Here is a 23,916-nt window from a genome sequence, read left to right as displayed (position 1 = left end):
GGAGCTCTTGTTACTGTTGCTTTGCAGGCTGCAGTTCAGTTAGATGTACTATGACGTATGAAGGGATATTTTGGTTGTTTTTGTTTTTTTTTAATGATAGGTTTTCCCTGCTTTGCAGCTGGAACAATTTTTAAGTGGAAAATTGATAAATATTTGATGGCAATTAGTAGCAGCCATAAGGATATCAAGGTTTCAGCCTAAAAATACCCATTTGAGAACAGTGGATACAAGAACAGTATAACAGATTTGTCAAGAGACTAAGGTTTTCTCAGGTCATTGAAAGATGTTTCCTCTTTTGTTTGATAAACCGTATGTAACGAAACATGAAAATCCTGAGCAGGTTTTATTTAAGTTTAGGTAAATCAATGTTCCTATAAGAACTTTAGCTCTCATTTGTGTTTTTGAGAGTGTAATATTAATGTACTACTAACAAGTTTTTATGCAATGTATTTATATATGTTATACATATATGTGCTCGAAGAAACGTGCAGTTGAATTATAAGAACTTGCCGTTTTTCTGGGTTGCAAATGATACGGACTACAGTAATTGCAATATGTAATAAACACATCTTCAAGTCTAGTAGCTTCTGCAAAACATCAGTGTTTGTGCACAAGAAGGGAAATATCATACTGAAAGGGCTTAACAAAGATTAAGCCAGCAATGCTCAGTGCCGTATAGACATACTATGTAGTTCCAGAAAAAGCTTATGATTCTGTAGTAAGTTCATAATGAAAAATTATGGAAACCTATCAGTCAGTCAGAGTGCTGAAAGAGCCTTTTTGATGAAGGAAAGGTCTGGAAGGTGGAAGGATGGGGCAGTACTCTCCTTTCAGTTTCAGGTATTCAGCAGTTTTATAGTTTCTACTGTGGACCAGAGTAATAACGCCAATGTCACCCACACGCGCAGGTAGGGTGGATTCAGTTGCTTTATTCACCCATGCAGGGATGCAGTAGATGAGACTATATATAATCCGGTGTCCCCACCATGCTATTTGTTTGGGCAGAAATCCCAGAAAAGGCTACAGCCAGAAGGCATTGTTTTCCCAGCAGCGTTACCCATTTCATCTGTTTTCATCCACAAGGGAAGAGCCTCCGGGAATGGCCGTGCATTCGTAGTGCGTTGCACATCCGCGTTTTGAGCAGTAGCCAGGATGCTGTGCTCTCAGACTGAGCTGGAGGCGCGTTGTGGTGTATGTGCCTTGCTGCGAGAGGACTTTAATCCATCTTTAGTGGATTCAAGAAGGGTAACTTGAGACCCAAACAGGTCAGTCCAGAAATGCTAACCCTAAACTTCCAGCAATTAGGAGCTAGATCCCGAAATACTTAGAGTGACTGCCAGCGACTGAGTGCAGAGCCTTTACTGTGAGCATTTATGGTTTGGCTTTCTGGGCTAGGGTTTTTCATTCATTAAATAACAGGATGCGAGGATGGGAATCACAAGAAAGGAAGAAGGTTCTGCCTTGTGTCTGTGTCTTCAGAAGTAAGAGAGAATTGAAGTCAAATGTCTGATCGTGTTTTGAAAGCGAGCAATTCCTCATGTTTGTCAGATGAGACACAAGTTCTCTAATTTCTGTGTTTCACCTTCTCCGACTCTAAAATGGGGAAAATCCATTGCTACTTATGCGTGAGTGCTATGCTGAGCAGATATACCAGTATTCAGTGACGCACTAGTGCTGTACTGGTGCTGGGCTCTTGGAGACCCAATTGTAGTAAGTGTGTCTGTAAATGTATGAGATTTTTAAGTTTTGAAGTTGCAGAAGCATATGTAAAGGCAGACTTCCCTCCTGCCCAGTGAAAGAATGATATACTTTTCATTATATGCTTGTGACTGTGTGTTTTATCCTTGGAGGTAATGCAGCTGAGATAGCTACTGAATTAATCTTTATAAAGAACTTCTAATGTGAAAAGTGCTGCTCTGTCCAAGAGCTGAATTTAGGTGTCAATCCTGTGATTAAAAACTGGTTTAGAATAATGAACCCAATCTTCTGGCAGATCTGAGCATCTCCAGCCCCTTAAATAACCTGGGTACTTGAATAATATTGCATCACGTGACATCCAACATAAAAGCATATAACACCTTGCAGGACCTGGAAATAATTTTATCTGAATTGTCATATATGGTAAAGTTGTTGCTCTCATTGAACAGCTGCTACTAGTCAAGAGTATTGATTAAAAAAAAAGTTTTGTTGGATAATGTTGCCTTTAAAAACACAGAAAAATGTTTTAAAACCTTTATTCTCATTGAATCAGGACTTGAAGGGCCTTTTTTGTCTGTACGTTTGTTTGTTTACTGTCTTTTTTTTCTTAGAACTATTTTGATGGAAAACTTTCCCCTCAAGGGAAAATGCCTTGGATTGAATACAATCACAAGAAAGTATCTGGCACTGAGTTCATTATTGACTTTTTGGAAGAGAAACTTGGAGTGAATTTAAATAAACACCTTGGTCCGCATGAAAGAGCTGTTTCCAGAGCTGTGACAAAAATGGTGGAGGAGCACTTCTACTGGTAAGCTTGCATGGCAAAGCTAGCTGTGTTCTCATGCTGTCAGATCTGCCCCTGCGCTTGTGCCTGGACATGAATGCTTATTTTCTCTTGCACAAAGCTTGGGTACCCAATTATTAATTTCACAACTCTCTTCACCCTAGAAAACTGCTGCTTCTTTCTGTGTATGCTGGTATGAGTCAGGGGTAATTCCCCTGAAAAGTTGTCATGCTGTGTGAGCAAGATAAGGAGTCAGGCCCTTCGCCTGCAGCTTTGCAGAAGGGAGCAGCAGTGGGCTGTTCCTCCGTCCTGTTTCATGTGACCTCCGTATAGAAACAGCCTTATTAATAAAGAACAAAAAATCAACATGGCTGAATACATTTGTGATTTGGGGAGTGCAGGGGAACAAATCCAGTGTTCGTAGTGAATCCGGAATATTGTCATCTTACAGTTATTGATTTTAATTATCTGTGTGTGTGATTACAATATGAATTGTTGCCTTTCCTGTAACACAGGATACACCTTTTAATATGTATTGTTGACGACACTGCTGGTTGATAGGATGCAGTATTAGTCACAGTGTCCTGAGAAGCTGAAGTATGTATATGAATGGAAAACATAAATATAACCTTGCTGGTACCCTATGCATTTTACTGACACCTTTCAAAATAATACCTGTGATTCCCTGCTACTTTACATTTCAGTCCTTTTTAAGTGCCCTTCCAGTCTGGATTCATAGAAGTAGAGGGTGGACATGGCATCTTGGATGCTGCATTGGCTGCCTCAGCAGGCACAAGGCTTTTTCCCAATAGTTTGCTTTGTAGCATGCATTTACGTCCTTGCTGTACTAAGTCTTGCATTCATGTTGCACTTTTTTCTTCAAAACAACGTGTGATTTAAATTGAATGCATTTACCTGCCTTTTCTTTCACCTTGTGATTGAAGATGAGCAGCAACATGTGTACGTATAGTTCTTCAAATAATTTTTAGTGTTTTCTGGGAACAATTTTAGCATTCAGTAGGCAGATTTAAATGATATGGTTTAGAAATGAAATCCCTGCCATCCAAGAAGTGTGACCTTCACCAGTTATACCCATCTGCAGTGCCATAGCCTCAAAAATCTGACTCAAGTAGCCTGCAAATGTAACTTTTTTTTTTTAATTCATTTTTCCCCCCTCAATTATTATAGCTGCCAAAGGGACGATGAGGCCTTTTAATCCCGTAATGCTCCATCTCCTTGCCTTACTGTCGGTTGTTTCACAGTCTGTAGACTTAACTGCTTTAAATGTAACATCACTGATGACAAACTTATACCACTGCTGTGTCTCAATTGCAAATCGCGCCTTCCTCTGTGAAGCTGTTGTGTGTCCATCCAAGCTCCCTCTGAGCTGACTCAGCACTGCTGGGCATGACACAGGGGAGCATGTGGGACAGATACTGCAAATTCAGGCACTGACCCAGGGAGGTAGCATTGAAATGGGTGGACAAAGCTAGACCAAGTAAGAATAGAGATGTGCATGCCTGGCTGTATATCTCTATTGCCTTTCCTGTTTAGTCACACAGCTGAGTTTCCCTAAGGCATGTATTTTTGCTGAAGTGTAGTTAAAACATCCAACTGTAAGTCTTATTATATGTCCCTGCTGTGTGGCTGTACTAGAAGCTTGCTATGTTGGCGAGGTTACACCATGCCAGTTCTCTGTACTAGGCAAAGCCTGTGCTATGCGGCATCACAGTTGTACCGCTGTAATTTCTGGATAACAACTTTGACCATCCTGTAGTTACACTAAAATAAAATCAGGCTTTAGCTGTGTAGGACCACCTTCCTCCCTGACAGCATTGCATCTGTAGTTGTGGGATCCCTTCACATTGGTCCTTGAACCTGTTCACTAACCACCAGAAGCTTAGGGTTTGTTCATGGTGTCCTCAGGTCCCACAGTGGGGAATTTGTATCAGTGATCGCCTTTCTGCAGAATAAGGTTTATAAAATCAAGCCTCCAAAGCAGTGATATAAGATGTGATTCATACTATTTCATTGCCAGCAGCATGCAAAGTAGCTTCATCATAAATAAGTAATACTGTAGTAACATTTATCGAACAAAGACGCAAAGTACATCCTGTGGTGTGCTGTCTCTGGATGGAGCTAATCCTGGTGGATGCTCAGCATCTCCTCCTGAACCATTTTACTTTTACCGGGGTAATTGCTCATCTTCACCAATTAGTGCCTCTTGCAGGTGGAAATTGCTGCTCTGGCTGGAGCTGAGAGCAATGCACGGCTGTTGTGAACCTCAGCCTCTAGACACCCTGCCTCTGCCCCAGGCTGCGATGTGTGGCAGGGGTCAGGCAGAAAGACAGCAAGCGAGTGAGTGTACCTCTTTTAGTGCCAGGATTAGAGCATGTCTCTGAGATGCACAAGACTGATTTGGAGCTGGCACTGAAGCTCCTGTCCCTGGAGAATGCCATAACTATTAGGCTTTTGCTATCTTTAAATCAGCAAAAGAAAAAAAGCTTGCTAACCTGAATGGGTGTTGGGCTGAGTCAGCAGGGAAGAGATGGGAGCAGACCGATTTTGTGGCTCTTGTCCCAGGTCCTGGATCCAGTGCAGACCTCTATCATCTGCTGAAGGCTTGCCCTGGGTCACTTCCACTGCCTACAGTGACCTGTGGGCCCTCAGAAACCAACAGGACACCCACAGCCATCTTCAGGATGCGTTGAGCTTTTGGTGTATCTGCAGCAGGTTCGTGGGATTGAACCTCTGTGTAAGACGGGCTAGAGGATGTCAGATTCTCACGTCCTTCGGGTTCTGGCATGCTGGGCTTGGTGGCACTGCTGGCATTCAAACCAGGCAGCTCCTGGTGCCTGCATGGCTAGCAGTTGCTGCGAGGTGCTTTCTGGCACTTTAATCTCAGGAGAGGGATCTCAGGTCGATGACACTAATGTGCTTAGTGAGAAACAAAAGCTTTGAATATGCAGCTTAACCAAACTAACCTGTTAGATTGCTTTAGCTGTGTTGTCAAACACAACCGTAGTGATTTATAAGTGTGTGTGTGTGCATATATATATGTATATGTACACACATGCTACATAGTTAACTCATTTCTTGCTTTGTCTTTCAAGAAGACCATGTAAACATCACATGTGTGATGAGTGCTTGAAGTACAGGAAAAGCATGGTATGGTATGAGAACACAAATGAATGTGACTTTGGTCAGTATTCAGACTTGCCATTTATTAAACATAAAATATGTTTGTAATATAAATATGTTTAAATACATCAAGCTAATTATAAGAGCAACGTCTCTCCTGCTGTTAACAATGCTGCCAGGCTTGAATGCCACTGGCAGCTTAAAAACCAGTTGCTCTGGGACGGTGCACAGCAGGTGGGGGTTTCTACAGCTGATTGTGGAATGAATTCATTATATTCCTTTTGGATATCAAGAAATTCCACTCTGCACAGGTTCAGATAGGAAAAATAACCCCCAGTTCACATCCTTGTGAACACCACCCCCTTGCCTTGCTGTTCAGACAGTTTGGGGATAATCAAGCAAGCTGCTGTTGATGAGTCACTTTCTCCATCTCCTCTCCTTATTTATGTATTGAGGCCAAAGCTGCTGTTACATTTAGACTTCAGATTTGCTTCACCCCCGCAGCATTGCTCTTTAAAGCATTATTGTTTTATTTATACTCTAAGATTTGTACAGATGTGCTGGCACAAATGAGAATGTTAATGTTTCCCAAAATGCTCAGTTCAGGCCAATATTTAAAATAATTATGTCATCCTGCAAATACAAACTGTAGTTTAAAATGTATAGTTATGCTGAAGTAGGTTATGTAGACTACCTGATTTCTGGCATTTTCTAACCTTTTTTAATGTTGATTTGGATGAAAACCTCTAGTAAAGTAGTCTGAGCAGGGGGATGATGGGTGGGATTAAAGGCAGAGGAGCATGTTTTGATAGGAAGCACAGGTTAATGAACCTTTGAATAGAATTATTTTAACAAAATGCTTGTAAAGCCAGTTTTAAAAGTGCTTTTAACTGTCTCTCTGAATCTGAGCCTGCTTTTTTCTTTGCTTTTGCGTGCTCAGAACCGTACAATTTTAGGAGTAAACTCTGTGGTTGTCTATTTAGCTGCCTTCATTGCCTATGTACATTTGAGATTTGGGACATGTGACAACTTTACTCATTCAAGGTGACAAGCAGATGTCTAAGATTGTGTTTGACAGTTTAGCAGGAGTACCTAAATCCTGTGCAGTTCTGCTCTTCCTGCGTTGCTGTCCTGATCGTTAAACACTTCATCTGATCTCTGCCTCTTCCAGACCCAAAGACCTTCTGCCCCAGAGCAAGTGAGTGCTAGGGAAATGTAATTTTGCTTTAAAGTAAAGGCTAATTAGTTTTGTGGGAAACCGTGTTCATCCTGTCTCATGAAATAAAGTCATCCTGGACGTGGTTGATCATTCTTGGTGCGGTGCCAGCTCGCTGGTGTGGGTGGAGTGAACAATAGTGATGGCAAGTTCATAGGGCCAAGTTAGTCTTGTGCAACTGGGGCGACTTTTAAAAAATGCTGCAGCAGAGTCTCCTCTCTTCTTTTTCTGTTTTGGCTTCTTTTTCTTGTTGTCCCTCTCTGTGGTCAGGCCTGTTGTCCTAAAGCAACTAAGTTGTGTTGCAGAGTTGCTGGGTGAAAGTGGGTCAGGTCCACGCTGGGAAAGGAGGGTCTTTGCAGTGAGACACACAGCAGTGCTCTTGGAGAGAAGGTTTTTCTTAGCTTATGGAAGTAATAAAAAATAACTTGCAGATATAGATAGTATTTGTAATTATTTCCCAGTGTTCGCATCGAGACCGGAGTTTTTCTTCCCATACAGAGCTGTACCTGCCCAAGGGACCATGTCCTTTCTCAGGCCCGTGAAACACGGCTTCTGAAATGTTCTGCTCTATGGAGCACCCTTATGCTTTCAGCCCAGTCTTCTTTCCGTCATTCTTAAATGCTGTTTCACCTTTGTCCTGGAGCAAGGCAGTCTCACACCACATCATCTAGCCAAAGTTAATACTTCTGGAGTTTCAGTAGCTGTTTACTCCTGTGCTTGCTAGCTTCATGTTCCCCCTTTTGTGCTGGTGCCTCTCACTAAATCTGGCTTTGTTTCAAACTCTGCTGTGCTGAAACCAGCTCAATGACTTGAGTTGATCTATCCATTTTGAAAAACAAGGATTGTGCAGAACACCCCCCATTCGAAGAGTGATGCTGAAGCGTGTGAAACATCAGCTGGATGCTTTTGTCATATTAATACAGTGCAAGAGGTTAGGGAGAAACCTGTTGAGTATAAAAGCCATCAGACGCATAGCAGGTGCATTTTTGTTCTTCACTGTTCATGCATTTGGAGCAAAACCTGCACGTGCCTCACGGTTACTGACTTTAATGAAATCAATTTGAGCAGAAGACATTGTCCTGCAGTGGACAATTTTTAATAGAATTAAAATGCCTTTCACCCACTCTGTTGGGAGCATTCTAAAATTGAGCTGTAAGTGGATTTTTTTTTCAGCTGTTATGCCAAATACTCTCCTTTTACCTCATGTTATTAGTAATTCAAGTAAAGAATCTGTGGAAACTTAAAGATTAGAACATTTTCATGGTGTAAATGTAGTTGTTCCCTGATGGTACTGCTGAATTCAACTTCTGTTCATGACATACAGGAGTTTGATAAAACGTACATTTAAAAAAAAAATTCACAGGAGTTCTCCAGGAGATACTGCTTTGTTTTTTTTTTTTCTTTCTTGAATTAGGCAATCCGTATCAGCACTAAGGAAATTATGTGCAATTAGAAATATGTACAATGATAAAACTAAAGTCATATTCCAAACTAAAAAAAAAAAAGAGCTCTGATCATATTGGAAATGGAAAAATTTGATTATTAAGTTAATATAATTGCATACATGAACTTGCAACTTTTGATATTTCAACTTTTTGATCTAGCTTCACTAGTTTATCATGTCTCAATGAGCCTGTTTTCATACGGTCTCAAATATGTAAATCCACTTTTAGATTTTTCAGTTTAGAAATTGCTATAAACATAATGGAATATGTGTATCAACTCTCAGTGTTTCCGAGACCCTGTTGGCTTCATATGTTTGTCATGTCTACTTTGAGATGCCTTTAGCCCTTTTTCCAACATCCCTTGAACTTGGTGACAAAAGTCACATGGTCTTTTTGGTTTCTTTGTAGTGTCAGAAGATGCTAGATATTAAAAAAGTTAATGTTTCTTTTTTCATAAGTTTGTTGGGTAACGACAGCAACAAATCAACTTTTTGTTTGCCTACAATATTAGTAAAGAACAATAATTCATGTAGGAAACAAATTTCAGCTGGTAACACAAATTTTTATAAAAAGACCTTTCAAAAATAATATATTTGCCATTCAATAAAGCTGAAATACAGCCCAAATACAACAGAGTCCTTCAGAAATGTGTGTCTCATAAAATCAACATTTTGAAGAGAAGAAAAAAACCCTAACCCAATAACCACCACCCCTTCACTTTTTAAAATTTTATTTTTAAACAATTGTGTCATTGTTAGTTTCTGAGCAGAGGAGAGATCTTCTGAAAAATGACTTCTACAATATTTATGTTGGGGCAAAGTTACTGCTTGGCTAAGATTCAGCAGTATAGAAAGCAAGGAGAACAGATTGGTGGGAAAGACTGGTTTCTTTGTGGGCTGTTTTGTTGTTTTTCCCCAGGTCTGTGCAGTCAATCATCTTGAGCTAATAAATCCTTTTGGTGCTTTTGGCACTGCATTTTTGTTATGCGAGTTTACCAGAATTCTGCAGCTTTTCTATTTCAATGTGAATCTCATTTTCTCTTGAAGTGAGTCATGATTTACTGAGAGAATAAGCACTGGACAGTCTGCGTAAGTATTGCAAAGTCAGTTTTCTGTGCTGTTACTCTGAGTTGCATCAGGGTCTACTCTTTACTGGAAACTACCTCTCTATCAGGGCACTGAGCACTTGGCATTAAGAAAGCTCTCTGCCTAACCTGTGTGCGAGCCTTTGCAGGGTGGTGATGGGCTGTCTGGGTTTTGCACTGCTATAACTTATTTTCACATCCTTCTAGGACTTTAGCTTATTGCCAATGGGTGGAAAATCTTCATGAGACGCAAAAGATGGTTTCACTTTTTGGCCCCTTCAGCGACTTGCTGAAGTGGATCCTCTGCCATCTGACCAAAGGGATCGTGAAGCGGGAAATGTACGGCCATGGCATTGGCCGCTTCTCAGAGGAGGAGATGTACACGCTGATGGAGAAGGACATGCGGACTCTAGCAGGCCTCCTGGGTAATGTACAGCGAGTTACGCGCATTCTGTTTGTTCACAGCCTGCTGTCCACAGGATGAAATCGACCGCGAGTACTTCCTGGCATCCTGATCGCATACACAAATAATGTCATTTTGTCAGTAGGTAGAGCCCGCACTGCTGCTGTAATTCAGTGCCATCCTCACTCTGGTAGGGACAGTGTTTCTTTCCTCACTGTTTGCTACCAAATTGTGTCTCTAGAGGGGTAAGCGGCTTTCTTCTCTGAGCACCAGGTATGTGTATCTAGAGGAGCAGAATGTGGCCTGTGATTTTGGAAGAGCATTTTGCTATGTGAATTTAGGAAAACGTGGTGTTTAGTTCTACAAATGAAACCTCTTATTTATGTTTTTGGGGGGGGTCCTCATTTTTTCTGCATGGGACTCATGGCTGTTTGATAGGTCGTTATGAGGCTGCCATTTGAAAACCCTTTTCAGATGTTATTTTGATGAGCTGGACTTTGTTGTATTTGGTTGGTGTTAGCAGCTTTATTCAAAGCTGCTAGTAGGAGATGGGTCTGTGTTGTCCAAATAGGTGGTTTTAGGCTTCTTGGTTGTCATGGGTGGATCCTGTAGGGTTAGTCTTAAGGTTGACCTCCCTTAGCTAGAACCACATGAGCCTCATTTCTGTTGTGTAGCTCAGGCTGAAATCTGCACCAGAGCTGTCTACACTGTGCTGCTTGCCTTGCAGTCTGCTGAGAGCTAACCGTATTATGCTTCTGTGTAAAATTTGCATTTTGAGGAATTGGTTTGGGGCAGGTTGTTGTTTCCCTTGAGCTCGTGTCTCTCTTGCGCGAGGAACCAAGAGAGATGGTACCTGTGTGGCTGCTTTGTTATCCCTTGTGATTGCTTTAAATAGGTGGCTTGAGTGGAGGGCAGGAGGGATGCCTCCCTGCCCTGCGCTCCGGAGGGAGGACATATTGCATATGCTATAAATAGATAAGCGTGGAGTGGATGGACGGAGCAAGGTAAGGAGAGCCCAGCAGAAGGCAACTGAGTGCTTGCTGAGAAAGGGAAGGAAGAGAGATGCTTCTGGACTTCCAAGGTGTTTTGGAAAGGAAGATACTTGTGGAGGACCTAGATGGGGCTGTGTAGAGTTTTCTCTAACTTTGTTTTCTGAAACAAACCTGCTGAATTGCTGGATTAGGAGCAAGGTGGAAAAAGACATGTGATGCATGGGCACAATGGGCAAGGGGGAGATTTGTTGATAGCTCTTCTTCTGTCAACGCTTTCTCATGCTGCATTTTGTTTGTTAACAAAAAAAGTTACCTGTTCTAGTGCCTCTTCAAGGAGAAACTGGATTTGGAGCTTAAGAGGTCCCTTTTCTTTCTGAGGAGGGAGCAGCTCATTTTAGAAGAAGAGGGTCTGGGCACATCTGCTGCAGAGCTGTGGCCAGCTCAAGGTGCCTTCAACTGTGGGACAACTGTTGCCGTAGCTTTGAGGTTCACACTGTGTGGCTCCATGTACCTCGTAGAGAGGAATGGGGTTGGGGTGGGAGCTGGAGAAAGTTCCACCTGTGACTTGGGAGCTCAGCAGAGCCTCCTGGTTCTGGCTAGACAATGCTGGCAGGCTGAACGGAGCAGCAGTGGATGTGTCTATGCTGAAGTCAGACCTGTCTGCCAAGAGTAGACGTAGCCTTCAAGAGAAAACTGAAACGTTCCCGAGTACCTGTAAAAGTCTCTTGTTTTGCTTATTTGAAGTCTGCATCCTTCTGTCTCTGGAGTCTGTACTGACACTCAGATTTGTAAAGTTTTGAGTTCAAAGGGATCATTAAATCAGCTAGACGGATCTCTGTGAATTGGACTGCTTGGTTGCTGTCTTGAGGCCTGTGTCTTTTCTGGCTGAAGCGTGTCTTTCTAAAAGGCATCCAGTTTTAATTATGAGATTTCAGCAGGCAGAGGTGCTACCACTTTAATTAGTAATTGGTGGCAGATATTAATCACCATCAAAATCTGTTCAAAATCTGACGTGTTTCAAATCAGAGTTTGTCCAATTCCAGCCTGCAGGCAGATACTCCTCCTAGTTTTTCCTTCCTCCCTGGGTGGCCTGGGTCATCTCCTTGTGAAGATAAATGCTATAATCAGTCTCTTACTTTTGTTTTTGGTGGGAAAAATCACTGGAAATCCTCAAGGATAAGGTATTTTCTTCACTATATCAATTTTTTAAATTGGATGATACATATGTTATCAACAGGGGTTTTATTTTTACTTCCAGATTATTGATGAGAATGTTGTACCTTGTGTACTTCAAAAAGCCCTGATGGGCATCTGCTGTATTCCTGTTATTTTACTACATTACCAGCTGAATATTGTACATTTTTTTCATCTTCCCCTCTGAAATGGATGTCAGGTTAGTCAGTGTGCAGTTCCGTGAATCATTATATTTGCTCTTTTGATTATTGGTGCGTATGTCTACTTTTCTACCGTTGCCATGATTTTTCATTAACACCAGCATGCTCAGGTTTTCTCCAGCCAGCTGTTTATGGTTGGGTCTAGTAACTGTGGCCTCCAGGTAGTATCCTGGGATAGGGACAGGAGGTGGGATGAGGACTTCCAGCCTGACTGGAGACTCCCCTGTTTCACAGGGGGGGAAGGAGAAGGTGGTCAGTCATCCTATTGCCTGCACAAAAATCTTTGTGAGATTCCTCTCCACGTATATGTGCCCATGTATTTTCCCAGAAGAGGAAGCAGTTGGGATTTTAGCTGTTAATTAGAGGGCAATCTTAAGAGCTTAAAAAGAATGCCTGTCATGCAGAATAGCTGCACATACCAAACTGTAGCTGTCAGTCATCGCCTATGTCAGATGAATTTAATGCTCCCCGTTTTTTAACAGAGACCATTCACATGGGAACAAGAATAACACTCAAATTCCAAGAGCTGCTTCCAGAGAATGATAACTTGGCAGCTGCCAGGTCTTGTGACACTCATTTTGACATTCCCAGTCACATCTTGGGTGCTTTTTTTCTTTCTTTTTCATTTCTGAAAATCATTTTTCCTTCTCCCATGTACCTATTTCCCTAACAGACTCCTCCAGATCTCTTATAAATGTGGAAATTGGAACTAATCCTCCTGTGATGGATCCGCCTGCCCCGTTGGTATCATCTTGCTCTCTGTCTTGCAGTCTTTAAACCACAAATGTAATTTCCTTGTGTTGTAGTAGTTTCCTACTGCCTGGTAGTAGTGTAAGGAAGTGGGGGGAACTGGGCATATGAACTAGCAATATATAAAAATCTACATTTTGGTAATTATTTAAAAGATGCAAGTGAGTGAGCAGTGCCCATAAATCTGTTGATGCCCTCTCAGCTGTCTGCCTGCCTCAGGCTTTTGGGTAAATGGGGATTTTGAGCAGGGAGTTGCAGGCAGCAGCTGCCTGAACCGACTTTTGAAAAGCATTTGATGTTTTGTGGAGGGCAGGGGTGCTCAGAGCTGAAACACAGAGGTGGGACTAACCTGAACGTGAGCCTCTAATGCTAGTTGAAATGCCCTGCAGCAGCCTGCGTGGGCTGTACGTGCTGCTGTGGAAGGGTGCAGGTCTCCTGCCGGCCCTGCGTCTCATAGAACTGTCTCTTGCTGGGGTTTCTTGACCCGTTGCTGAAGTAGCTGCTTTTTAATCCTCTGGTGCATGTGTTTGTAAATAGTGGAGCTCTGTGCTCTCAAATCCCTGGGCAGTACAAATTTGATCCAAGTCCAGTGTGACCAGGTGATTGCATTTCTGTTGGATTAGCCAGGGGATGCAGCGAGGTGTTTGAGATGATTAGCACTATGGCAGCCTCGACGCGACAGGCGCTGTGTAATCTGGCATAAAACTAGACGCTGAGAGATTATATCTGGTCTGTCAGAAAGTCTTCTGGAAAAATGTTGCACTGGAAGTTTTGGGAACAGATGGAACTGGTAAACGGAAATGTGCATGGAGGCTGTGTTATGCAGTGCAGGGTGACCTAAAACCAGATTTACAGTTTTATGGAACCACAGCTCTATTTCCTCCCCTTCCCCTTTGTTTCCACGTGCCTAAAGGTGCAGGTGTTGTGCCTTGGGAGCCACTCTGTTTGCAAAAGAGTGGGATGGTTCAGCCCTCACTCACTCTCTGCCTTAGTTGTAGCAAGATGGAAACGGCAGTATTACTTCCCAGCACAACATCATTATGGATCAAGTCTCAGACCCGGTTGTATGGTGCTAAATTCCTAGTGTTGGCGTATAACTGTGGTTTGGGGACCAATTTCTGAGCTGCGTTTGAGATCGATTTATGCTAGGCATCGTGTAAATACTGAAAAGACACAACATTACCCTGTACGTAGTTTTCAAACAGTAGATTGATGCAGCTGTGAAAGCACTGAGGAGAGTTAACTCCATGTTAAAATTACATCTGACAGGCTAGAGGAGGTTATTGTTGCTGGTTATTCCTGAGCACTGCTTTGCTGCACTATTGTACAGGGGGATGACAGCATTCATTGTACCCTACTCTGGAATTTGATGCATCTTAGTGCTGGACAGTTTTTCTAAACGCACTCAATAACCCTAACGTTTAATAACCTGCTGAATTACAGGCAGCTTATATTGGGCAGGGAAAGAATGTCCTGGGGAGATGGGATAACTGGATTTGGAGAATTCAATTACGTACCACATTTCACAGAGTTTATAGCACTTTGGGCCAAGGTGGGGACTGTACAACCATATAACCTGACCTCTGCAATACCGCGTGTTTCAGCTGCGTGCCCTATGTGTGGTCTTTGCTCCAGGTCTTGTGGCTGTGATGAGGAAACAAGTTTATACTGGATGTTTCTTTGCAAACGGAGGCTTTGAAACGTGATTTTTTTTCCCTGTCTCAGGTAGTTATCCATCTGTTTGTGCTGTGGTGGCCACTTAGGACCATCATGGCATTGGGGTGCTGAGAGAGGTAAGCAGAATAGTGGTGTGGAGCAGACGTGTCCCTCCTCTGACCAAGGCCAGTCCCAAGCAGCTGCTGTTTCACTTGCCTGCCCTCGTGCCTGACCTGCCTCTGTTTGTTCCCTGCCAGGTAGAAACCAGTGTTTGGGGGTGGGGGCACCGCACTGGTGGTGTGTGAGAGGACCTGTTCACTGTTCACCTGTTCACACCTGCCTACGGCTGTGTCCTCCTCCTGGAGATGCAGGCCATTTCTGAGCAGTCGCTGCCAGTCTGACTGGTGCATCGGTTTCAGCCTGAACAAATGGTGGGAGAGGAAAGCTTTGGGTATGACTTTCTTTTTTTTTGCGATCAGATGAGTAACCTGAAAGTGGATCTGCACGCACGAGAGATACAGGGTGACCAGCTTCTCTCAGCAGGTGCATTCATGATTTCGAACCATGGTTGAATGATTTTGGGTTTGCACCAAAGGAGAAAATTGTGCTTTCAGGCACCTGCTGGCTGCAGAGAAGATCTTAAATGCAGCACAACTAGTGCAGTGTGTGTGCACTGCCAGCTGTGACAAGTGGAGGAGGTTACTTGGCCAGTGGTGGCTTTGAAATTGATCTAGTTATAGAAGTGGTGAGCACAGGGGAAGCTGCAGTAATGGACCTGTGGAACCCTAGCAACAGCTTTTGAACCATATTCAATGTTGAATCCCTGTCTTTGAACCTGTGAACCTTTTCAGCTAAATGATTTCAGTAAAAAAAAAATGCTAAAGGTGTAACCAGGGAATTTATTTTTTTTTTTAACTGGGGAGAAGTGACAACCAGTTGAGTAATGTTTGCTGTTGTATTTACAGGTGACAAGAAGTACATTATGGGACCAACCGTTTCCACTGTTGATGCCACTGTCTTTGGGCATCTGGCACAGGCAATGTGGACACTACCAGGGACTCGACCAGAGAGACTAATCAAAGGTAAGAAAGCTTAACTGATCTCTCATGAAAAACTCTTGGTGGCATTTGCCATGTTTAAACTTGGAGCACCTTGTAAGGACATTTGAAGACTGCAGCAGCACTTCAACTGCTTCGCAGGCTGTTCTTGCCTTTGATATATTATTTGTATCCTGTAATGTTGTTTTCTCTTAAAATTCTTGTTTGTTTTCTCTTTAATGTTCTACACAGTAATTGTTTCTATTCCTGTATTTGATCTTTTCCCTGTTTAACATAGCAAAGACTGAATGCCTCTAAGGAATGAATGCTGGGTAAAATAAGAGAAGACAGAAGCACGGCCATGAGCCAAATTCTGCTGAACTGAGTAGTTTCATTGACAGTAGAACTGCAAGTGCTATTGTCTCACTGAAATTACAGTCTTTGCTGTTATTGAAGATGCTGGGCAAGGAAAAAGTCCAGCCTGACTTTGGAGTCACTGTGTTTTTGCATGAATTGGAAACCAACATCCCCTCCCCTCCACACATTTTATTCTTTTTTTCTTGTGGGGTGGTAGAGGCATGTGAAAGTATCTTTGCATCCCTTTTCAGAATAAAACCACACAGTATGAAAAATGGGAAGAGCTAGAGAGGAAAAGGATGTGAAATAGGTATAAAAGGAATGAATCTGACCTGTAGATCTACTCAGTCCAAGAGAGAGCTACTAAAGCAACAGTTAGGAGGCACAGACTTGCTCATTATTAAAACTTTGAGGAAAAAAATACTTGAGATGAGGACATAAGTATTGTCTATACATTTCTTCCCCCTGATGTCTGGGGAATCACAGATAAAATTCTGGAGGGTCCATGGCTTACAAGAAGGAATACTATGTTTGTTGAACTAGTTTGTCTCTAACGAAAATAAATAGATGGTAGTAGATGCAAATACCCAAGCAGTATGGATGATTCTCTGTACCCATCTGCCTCCTCATGCTATTGTGAGTGCAGGTTTCACATACACATTCCCTTTAATATGCTATTATTTCTTTGTTCTTTGAAGTTTTTTGTAATTTCTTCTCTAAGCACACTCGAAACATTCATGTATGAGGCATGAGGTACTAAGGCTAGGAACATTAGGGGTGAGCAAGTGACCATATAAAAGCTTTAAAATGTGAATTTATCTTGCAGACAACGCTGCCATCTGGTGGTGGAAAACGCAAATTCACCCAAATTTTTATAAACAATTGTATTGTGTATATATAGGATCAAATTCTACCTTTAGAAACCAGGTTTCTGCAAAATAAGCAAGAATTTTACTATGAAAAACTTACAGTATTAGTATCTTGTCTTAATTTATTTCTGTAGAGGTTGAATTTGGGACAGTTACTTTGCTACATGCATTTATGTTCATTCTGGTGTAACCCTTCTTGTTGTATGTAGGTTAATAATATGTGTTTTAAGTTACCTAAAAGTTACAAACAGAGCCGTGAAGAGGATTGATGGGATCTTGGAATTTTGAAATCTCTTTGGAAAGAACCTGCACAATTTGTTTCCAAACAGTGCTAACGTGTCTCTGCATCAGCAGGTGAGTTAGAGCATTATTGACTGGATGTATTTACTGGAGTTTGTTATGCTGTGTTGCAGGTGAACTGATTAACCTTGCTATGTATTGTGAAAGAATAAGGAGGAAATTTTGGCCAGAATGGCACCATGATGATGATAACACTCTGTATGAATCTGAGGAAAGCAGCGAAGCAAGCAAGACTTACTCCCCTTTGCAGGACTTCAGTTTTTATTCAAGGACAGAAACATTTGACGAGGAAGGGAACAGTATTTCTCAAACCCCTGACACAGATTACACTGGACACTCCCTCTTTGATTCAGATGTGGACATGGATGACTACAGAGATCATGAACAATGCAAGTGATGCGTACAAGCGTCTCCCATTTTGCAGACAAGCTGTTTCTTGGGATCAGTCTGATTTATTTTCTCCTCCAGGTCAGGAAGAGGTTTATATCACTTTGGAAGAGACCATTGTGCTTGACTCGGCTGTCATGTGCTTCAACCTTATTTCATTTTGTGTAACTGTTCAGGTGGAACCAAGGTAAACAGTTATTTAAAACACATATGGGCAAACTGGAGGTCCAGAAGACAACAGGACCTTTCAATCTACATTTTTGTTTGCGTTCAAAAACCAGATCCCGCAACCAGGTGGGACAGACGTCTGGGAAGTGGAGCATTTGCCAGAGCTGGTTTGTGTTGATATCTTATCTTTACAGGAATGGGTTGAGGACAAAAATGGAAGAGGCATGACTGGCACACCTTTCTCCAAGGGAAGAAAATGATTGATGCTGTATTGATTTGGTAGAGTTTCGGGGGGATTTTATTTGATAGCTACCTGTACTCTGGGTGCATATGTTATTACAGTGTCTGCAGGAAAGAACTGCTCCTAGTTCTTTCAGAGACAGTCAAGGAAGGCAGGAGGAGAACATATTCCTACAGAAAGGAGCTTTTTAGTGTTTCTTGTTCTTTGCAGAAGATTGAAATCGCTACTTTAGAATATTTTTATTCGGAAGGGAAATGTCAGTTTTTTATGTATAATCTCCCAAACACTCATCTGGAATGTGTGTTGGCCAAAGCCTGCCTCAGGCATCTGAATTTCTTCTGTGTTCTTGAATTACTATGTTTTTACTTCCTGCCAATGGCTTTTGTCTGCTATTGCTAGGGAGTGGGAAGAACTGGGATTTGTTATTAAAAGTCTGGTGCATCTCAGCAGGCGTGTTTTATGCTCTTTACCAACAGACATGTCAAACCCATGAAGTTTGCAAAGTGATTTGGGGTATTTCTAGGCGTGGGATGCTGTGTAAATGCAAGATGTTGGCCCAGGCAATCAAATGCTTTAGAGCTGCCTAGGAAGGTGCTTCAGTGGGTGCTGGGCACTGTGCTGGCTTACAGTGTACAATCCCTAAAGCTGGTGCACGGGAGGCAGTTGAGACAGGACAGCTGTGTCAGCACCGCAGTCTGGGGGGGTTTCCAGGTGCTGAAAGAGTGACCAGAATTGATTTTAAGGTGCCTTTGCTAGCACCTCCATGAATCTGGAACCCCAAATCCAGAATGATTGCACAGATGCTGACATGCTTCGTGTTTGTATCTCCCTAAATGCAGGTTAGAGGTGAGAATGAATCTATTGGATTTACTTGCCAGTTTGAAGGTAAGCATGTACATCAGTGTTGCTTGGCCATGACTAGTTGGTTTTAAGTAGAGATAAAGCATATAGAACATATAGACAGCTGTGGTATTTGTAAACATGCATGTAAAACTGGGTATTTGCCTGCAGACTTTGGTGGTGGCCCATTTAAAAATATTTGAATTATGACTTTCTTAATGAGTTACAGTTAGATGAATCAGGATCCCTCAGCAAAATTTTTATAATGTGTTGGTTGTGCCATATGTTCTGGGAGCAGACAGGGCAGACAACTGCTTTAGGATGTTAATTGTTGGTAGTCATAATAGTCTGGAGCTTGAAATAACTCCAGCTTTCAAAGAATACCTCTCTTTCTTGGATCATGGAGTATCTTCTGCAGAGGAAAGCACTTGCTCTGGGGAAACACCAAGCTAGCTGTGGCTCTGAAAGCAGGGGGGTCACACGTCTGCAGTGGGTTCCCAGGTCTCTTCATGCGTGGGAGCCACCGCAGTGAGAGCTGACAAGTTTGGTGTGGTCTGAGATGGATGTGAATTTGTGCCTGTTTCCTCAATTCCCCAGGCATGTCCTTGGAGCCATGTTGCAGTCAGTGGTCTCTGTTGTTGTGAGCAAGTGTCATTTGCAAAGTGAACCAAAACTGAGAAGGAGGAAGATATGCAGTTGCTTGGGACACTTCTCAGGAAACTGCGCACAGGAATAGGGCACAAGAAGATAAGTCTTGGGCTTGAAAGCACAGAGGTGATGGCCTGAAATGCCTGTGAAACTTCATACCCAAGTCAGGGCAGATGCTGCCTGCAAAGATGTGGGTATTGGTATTCTAGATAAAGGCATCCACGTTTAAAAACGTTTGTGTGTTGGAAATTCTGATGGCGATGTTCTCATTCATTTACCCATGCGTGTTTGAAGGCTGTGCTTTCTCTATCTTTTCAGTGTTGGGAGGGTGTGCTTGCAGGTATGGAGGCTCCTGCTGACAGCAGATGAGTCCCAGCCGTGAGTCACAGTTATTAAAAGACCAGCCTGAGTTCAGCAGACACTGTCACCTTTATAATTCCAGTGGGCTGACAGATCTGTCTGTCACAGTGGCCCTTGCGACATCCCGAAATGCGGATTAACCAGAAATCGATGATGTCATTTTACCCTCCCGTCTGTGTGCAGCCAGATTTGGATTTTGTGTGGCTGGGCACGGAGACGGGAGATGCCAACACAGTGCACAGCTGGTGTTGTGCCATGGCCCCTTCTGCCGCCAGCACCCAGAGCTGCTGGCGTTGGGGTAGAGCCGGTGCTGCTGTGCCACAGCATGGGTACCTGTGCCAAGGATGTAGGTGCCACGCGGGACCATGGTTACATTCTCACCCAGTGTTTTTTGTTTTTGTTGTGAATAATCAGCATGCCTCAGTGGAGGCTGAGCCTCACCCTGACTGGCCAGGTAACAGGCTTCACCCCTGGGGAGGGTGAAGAAGAAAGGATTGGAAGGGGTTGCAGAAGGGGAAGCATCTTTTTGCTGTTGGTTGAGGTTTTCCAGGGTGTTAATTAGTGAGGTGAATGTATTTTGCAACTCGTCACATGCCTTCCCTTTCTGAGGGACTACTCAGGTCACTTTAGAGGAGAAGTTAGTTGGCTTTCTCCTCATGACAGCTACTCTTGATAAAGTCTGCATTTCTGTGTTTGGCCGTGTTTCAAACTAGAGGTGAAATTAGGAAACAGCATCTCTTTTAGGAATTTATAGGTGTAGTATTTTGTCCAGGTTTAGTAGGAAATCCTTGGGTTTATTTATCCCTTCTGGAAACAAATACTGACTGTTAGACCTGTTTAAAAGGATTTAATCCAAGCTTTTTTCTTTTGGAAGCTGGTCTTGGTAAAGTGGTGGTGGGGGGAATGTTAAAAAAAAGAAAATAGCTTTTTTAACATCTGTGAAAAAATGTTAATTCATTTTGGTTTGCATGGGGAAAGAGAAGACAAGTTTTCTTAAAAAACAAAAACAAAACAAAACAAAAAACCAAAAAACCAGAACAGATTTTTTTGACTTCTCAAAATTCTGCCAGAAGAGCAACATTTTCTTAGTCCTGCAGTGTTTTGGTGTCCCCCCTCCCCGCCCCGATCATCTCTATTTTTTTTTATCTTAGTGCTGAGGGACTATACAGAACTAAAAACAGTTGGAGAGCATCTTTATTTCCTCTTGTTTGTCGTTTTTTTTTTTTTTTTTTTTTTCCCCTCTCTCTCATTGATCAAAATTACAAGCAAGTGTGTCATAGGGATGCTGGAGGTCCTGGCCGTGCTGCTGATGGGGGTCAGGGACATCAGGTGTCTCTGCAGCGGTGAAACCTGGGGCAGCCGCGGGGTGCCAGCTGCCTGGCGGGTGAGCTGGGATGGCCGCTTCAGGCTGGAGGTGGAGGGCGAGGGATGCCACAATGTCATGTCTGAGGCGACATGGACCACATAAGGTTTTCCCTGGCTGGGGGTCCCACCACTGCGGCCAGATACTCATTGTGGGGTGATGTTAGGAAGGGTTCAGGGACCCTTGTCACAAGAGTCAGATGTCCCTGAGGTCTCGGAGAGCATCACAGCTGCCAGCGCCAAACCTGGTTGTGGTCCCAGCCGCAGCCCTGGGCTAGTTTCGGGTAGACGGCGGTGCATGGTCCTGGCAAGAGGAAAGCTAGCTTGAGGCTCCTCCATGCTGTCTGTCCTTTCCCAAAACAGGGCAGGGGGCCCTTGGATGGTCAGGGGAGGAGGCAGCGGGTGGGAGAGGAGAGGGTGGGATGCGGGGAGAGTGCTGAGTGTCAGGTTGCCGCAGGGGGACACGGGCTGAATCTGCGGCCTGGCCAACGCTGTTCCAGCACCCGGGCAGGAGCCCTGCCCTGCTCACGAGCTGGAGCGTGACCCCTCATCCCGGCGAGGAAATGGTGCGGTTCCTCCCGGTTACTCTACCTTAAATACTGCCAAAGGCTGAGTAATGCCTTTGTTTCCATAGTGCTGCTTTAAGAGAATGGATAATTGGTCTGCTCCTCATTTGGCAAATGGGAGTTTAAACCAAGCCCTGCATTTCCAATAGAGTTAGATTTGAAGCAGTCTGTTGTTTTCTCATGTGAATTGCAGTGTTTGACTGTGTAACACTCTGTCATGTCAGAAGGGATTTGTTTACCCCTGTCGGACTCATTGGCTCTGTCAGCAGAGCTCACTGTTACCGAGTGGGGGAAACAGACGCTGGGATGTATAGGTCCTACAGAAATCCTACAAATGTGGTGCTTGATTTAAAAACCAAACCAAACCCGATGTTTCAGATCTGGAGGACTGTTCCCATCCAATTACAACACTGCAAGTCACACGTTTTGATCTTTAAAACCTTGGCAATGTCCCTCCAGATCTATATTCTCTTTGCAAAAATATTGCCTGAAATAATTCTGCAGCAGCAGTTCAGGCACAAATTTCCTTTTGTCAGTGATGTCTGCTCAAGTAATCATGACAGTTTCATACTGTTTTCATTGAAAGGGCTGTATCTGTCAGATACTAAGCCTTACAAAATATTGCCTGCTGGAAAAGTGTGTTATGTGCAGATTTATGCAGGGAAGCTCACCAAGTGAAATTTCTGTGGCAGAGGATGAATTCAAGTGGGTCATGTCCTTAGATGTTTGAATAAGAATTTGAATCTGTTTTCTGACAAGTAGCTATTTAGCCTAGCCCCCTCCCCCATCCACAAATACTGCGAAATTATGAATTAGGCATGTGATCGAAATAAAGCAAGTTATGCTCTCTAAATTGCAGAATTATGTTGGACAGCCCAGTAGCTGGGGTATGGAAATGGATATACATAGCATAGGGGTGAGTTGTCATAGGTGCCAGTGGCTGTGATCTGGAGGAGCACCCAGGTAGTAGTGTCTAATCCCATGGACCAAGAGGACTAGAGGTACCTTTGAATGACTGTGGTGGTTTTCAGCAGTTGATTAGTGCTACAAGTGTTCGTGTATGCTGTGATATGCTTCGAGTATTCGTTAGTGCTAGGTAGACAGCAGAGGGACTCCTTTTGGTAGCTGTGGCTCCAGTGAGGCTGCCAGCGTGCTGTCATTCCATGCCCACGCTGCGGAGTCGTCTGCATCCTGGTGACAAAGGGCAAGGACAAGATCTGTTTGGATCTGACCCCTTTACAGAGCATTGCGGCAAGCACAGCTTTGAGCTTACCGGTGAATGTGGGCCGTCGTGTCCAACTGGTGTCATGTCGAGGGAAAGCGTTCTCCATCCCCCTGTATCATGTGGGTCTCTGCCAGGAGGAGGGGATTTCATTTTCAGGCTAGTAATCCTAGTCTTTATGGCTTTGCCTTAGTAGAGAGGTGTTGAAACACGAATCAGCTCTGTCTCAGTGGTTTTGGGCAATCCTCCCTTTGGTAGCCGTTGGGGAGGGCTTCTCTTGTGTTCCTTCCCTCTGGAAGTACCCTGATGCGAACTACTTCTCAGCAGAGGTTTCAGCAGCTCCCTGAGGAGTTTGGAAAAGAAATGGGATGTCTGTGTACAGCACAGGAGTCTGTCGGTGAAACCGTTCAGTGTGTCACTGCAGTGCTAAACTCTTAGTACCACGACCTAGTTGCCCCACTTGCAGATTTTTAAAGCCAGAGGAAATTGTTAGGGGCATTTAGTCTGCCTTGTACATAGAAAGGATTGTAGAATTTCATCTAATGATTTCTACATTCAGCTCAACAAAGTAAAGCTGAAATGGAGTGTACGATTCCCAAAGGCATACAACTTTTGCAGAACAAATAAAATCCTGCACCCTTTGAAATCGCTGACAAAAGTGCCATTTGCTTCAGCAGGGCCAGAGTTTCCAACCAAGCTTCCAAGTGACCCAGAATTTACCACTCTCTTGTTCCTCTAATTATCCTCACCTAAAAATTTGCCTTATTTGGGGCAGTAAGGCAAAAAAAGATGTGACTCTTGTTTTTTTTTAAGCTCTCTAAAAAAAAAAAAAGTGCTTTTTTAAGCTTCACTGGTCGTGTTGATGTTCTCACTGGGCACTATGTTTGTGTGTGTTCTTCCCTCACTTCTTAGTCTGTTCTTACAACTAATCTTTCCTCGAATGTACAGGTTTTTATTTTTCAGGATACTTGAAGAATACAAGTCCAAAAGTTTTAA

General features: G+C 43.2%; 1 protein-coding gene across 2 annotated transcripts in view; it reads left to right on the top strand.

Annotated features, from left to right (window-relative positions):
* FAXC (failed axon connections homolog, metaxin like GST domain containing) overlaps nucleotides 1–20,776 on the top strand; it is a 37,481-nt gene extending 16,705 nt beyond the window's left edge. For both annotated transcript variants that reach the window (XM_075498447.1, XM_075498446.1), the window contains 4 exons: nucleotides 2,310–2,506; nucleotides 9,576–9,793; nucleotides 15,529–15,645; nucleotides 17,240–20,776. In XM_075498447.1, coding sequence (XP_075354562.1) covers nucleotides 2,310–2,506; nucleotides 9,576–9,793; nucleotides 15,529–15,645; nucleotides 17,240–17,523 — 816 coding nt within the window. In that variant the 3' untranslated portion in view covers nucleotides 17,524–20,776. The remainder of the gene's footprint in view (nucleotides 1–2,309; nucleotides 2,507–9,575; nucleotides 9,794–15,528; nucleotides 15,646–17,239) is intronic.
* The last annotated feature ends 3,140 nt before the right edge of the window (nucleotides 20,777–23,916 follow it).

This window comes from Mycteria americana, chromosome 3, assembly GCF_035582795.1.
Source record: "Mycteria americana isolate JAX WOST 10 ecotype Jacksonville Zoo and Gardens chromosome 3, USCA_MyAme_1.0, whole genome shotgun sequence".
Taxonomy (NCBI): Eukaryota; Metazoa; Chordata; class Aves; order Ciconiiformes; family Ciconiidae; genus Mycteria; species Mycteria americana.
This window is presented reverse-complemented; position numbering and strand designations above follow the sequence as displayed.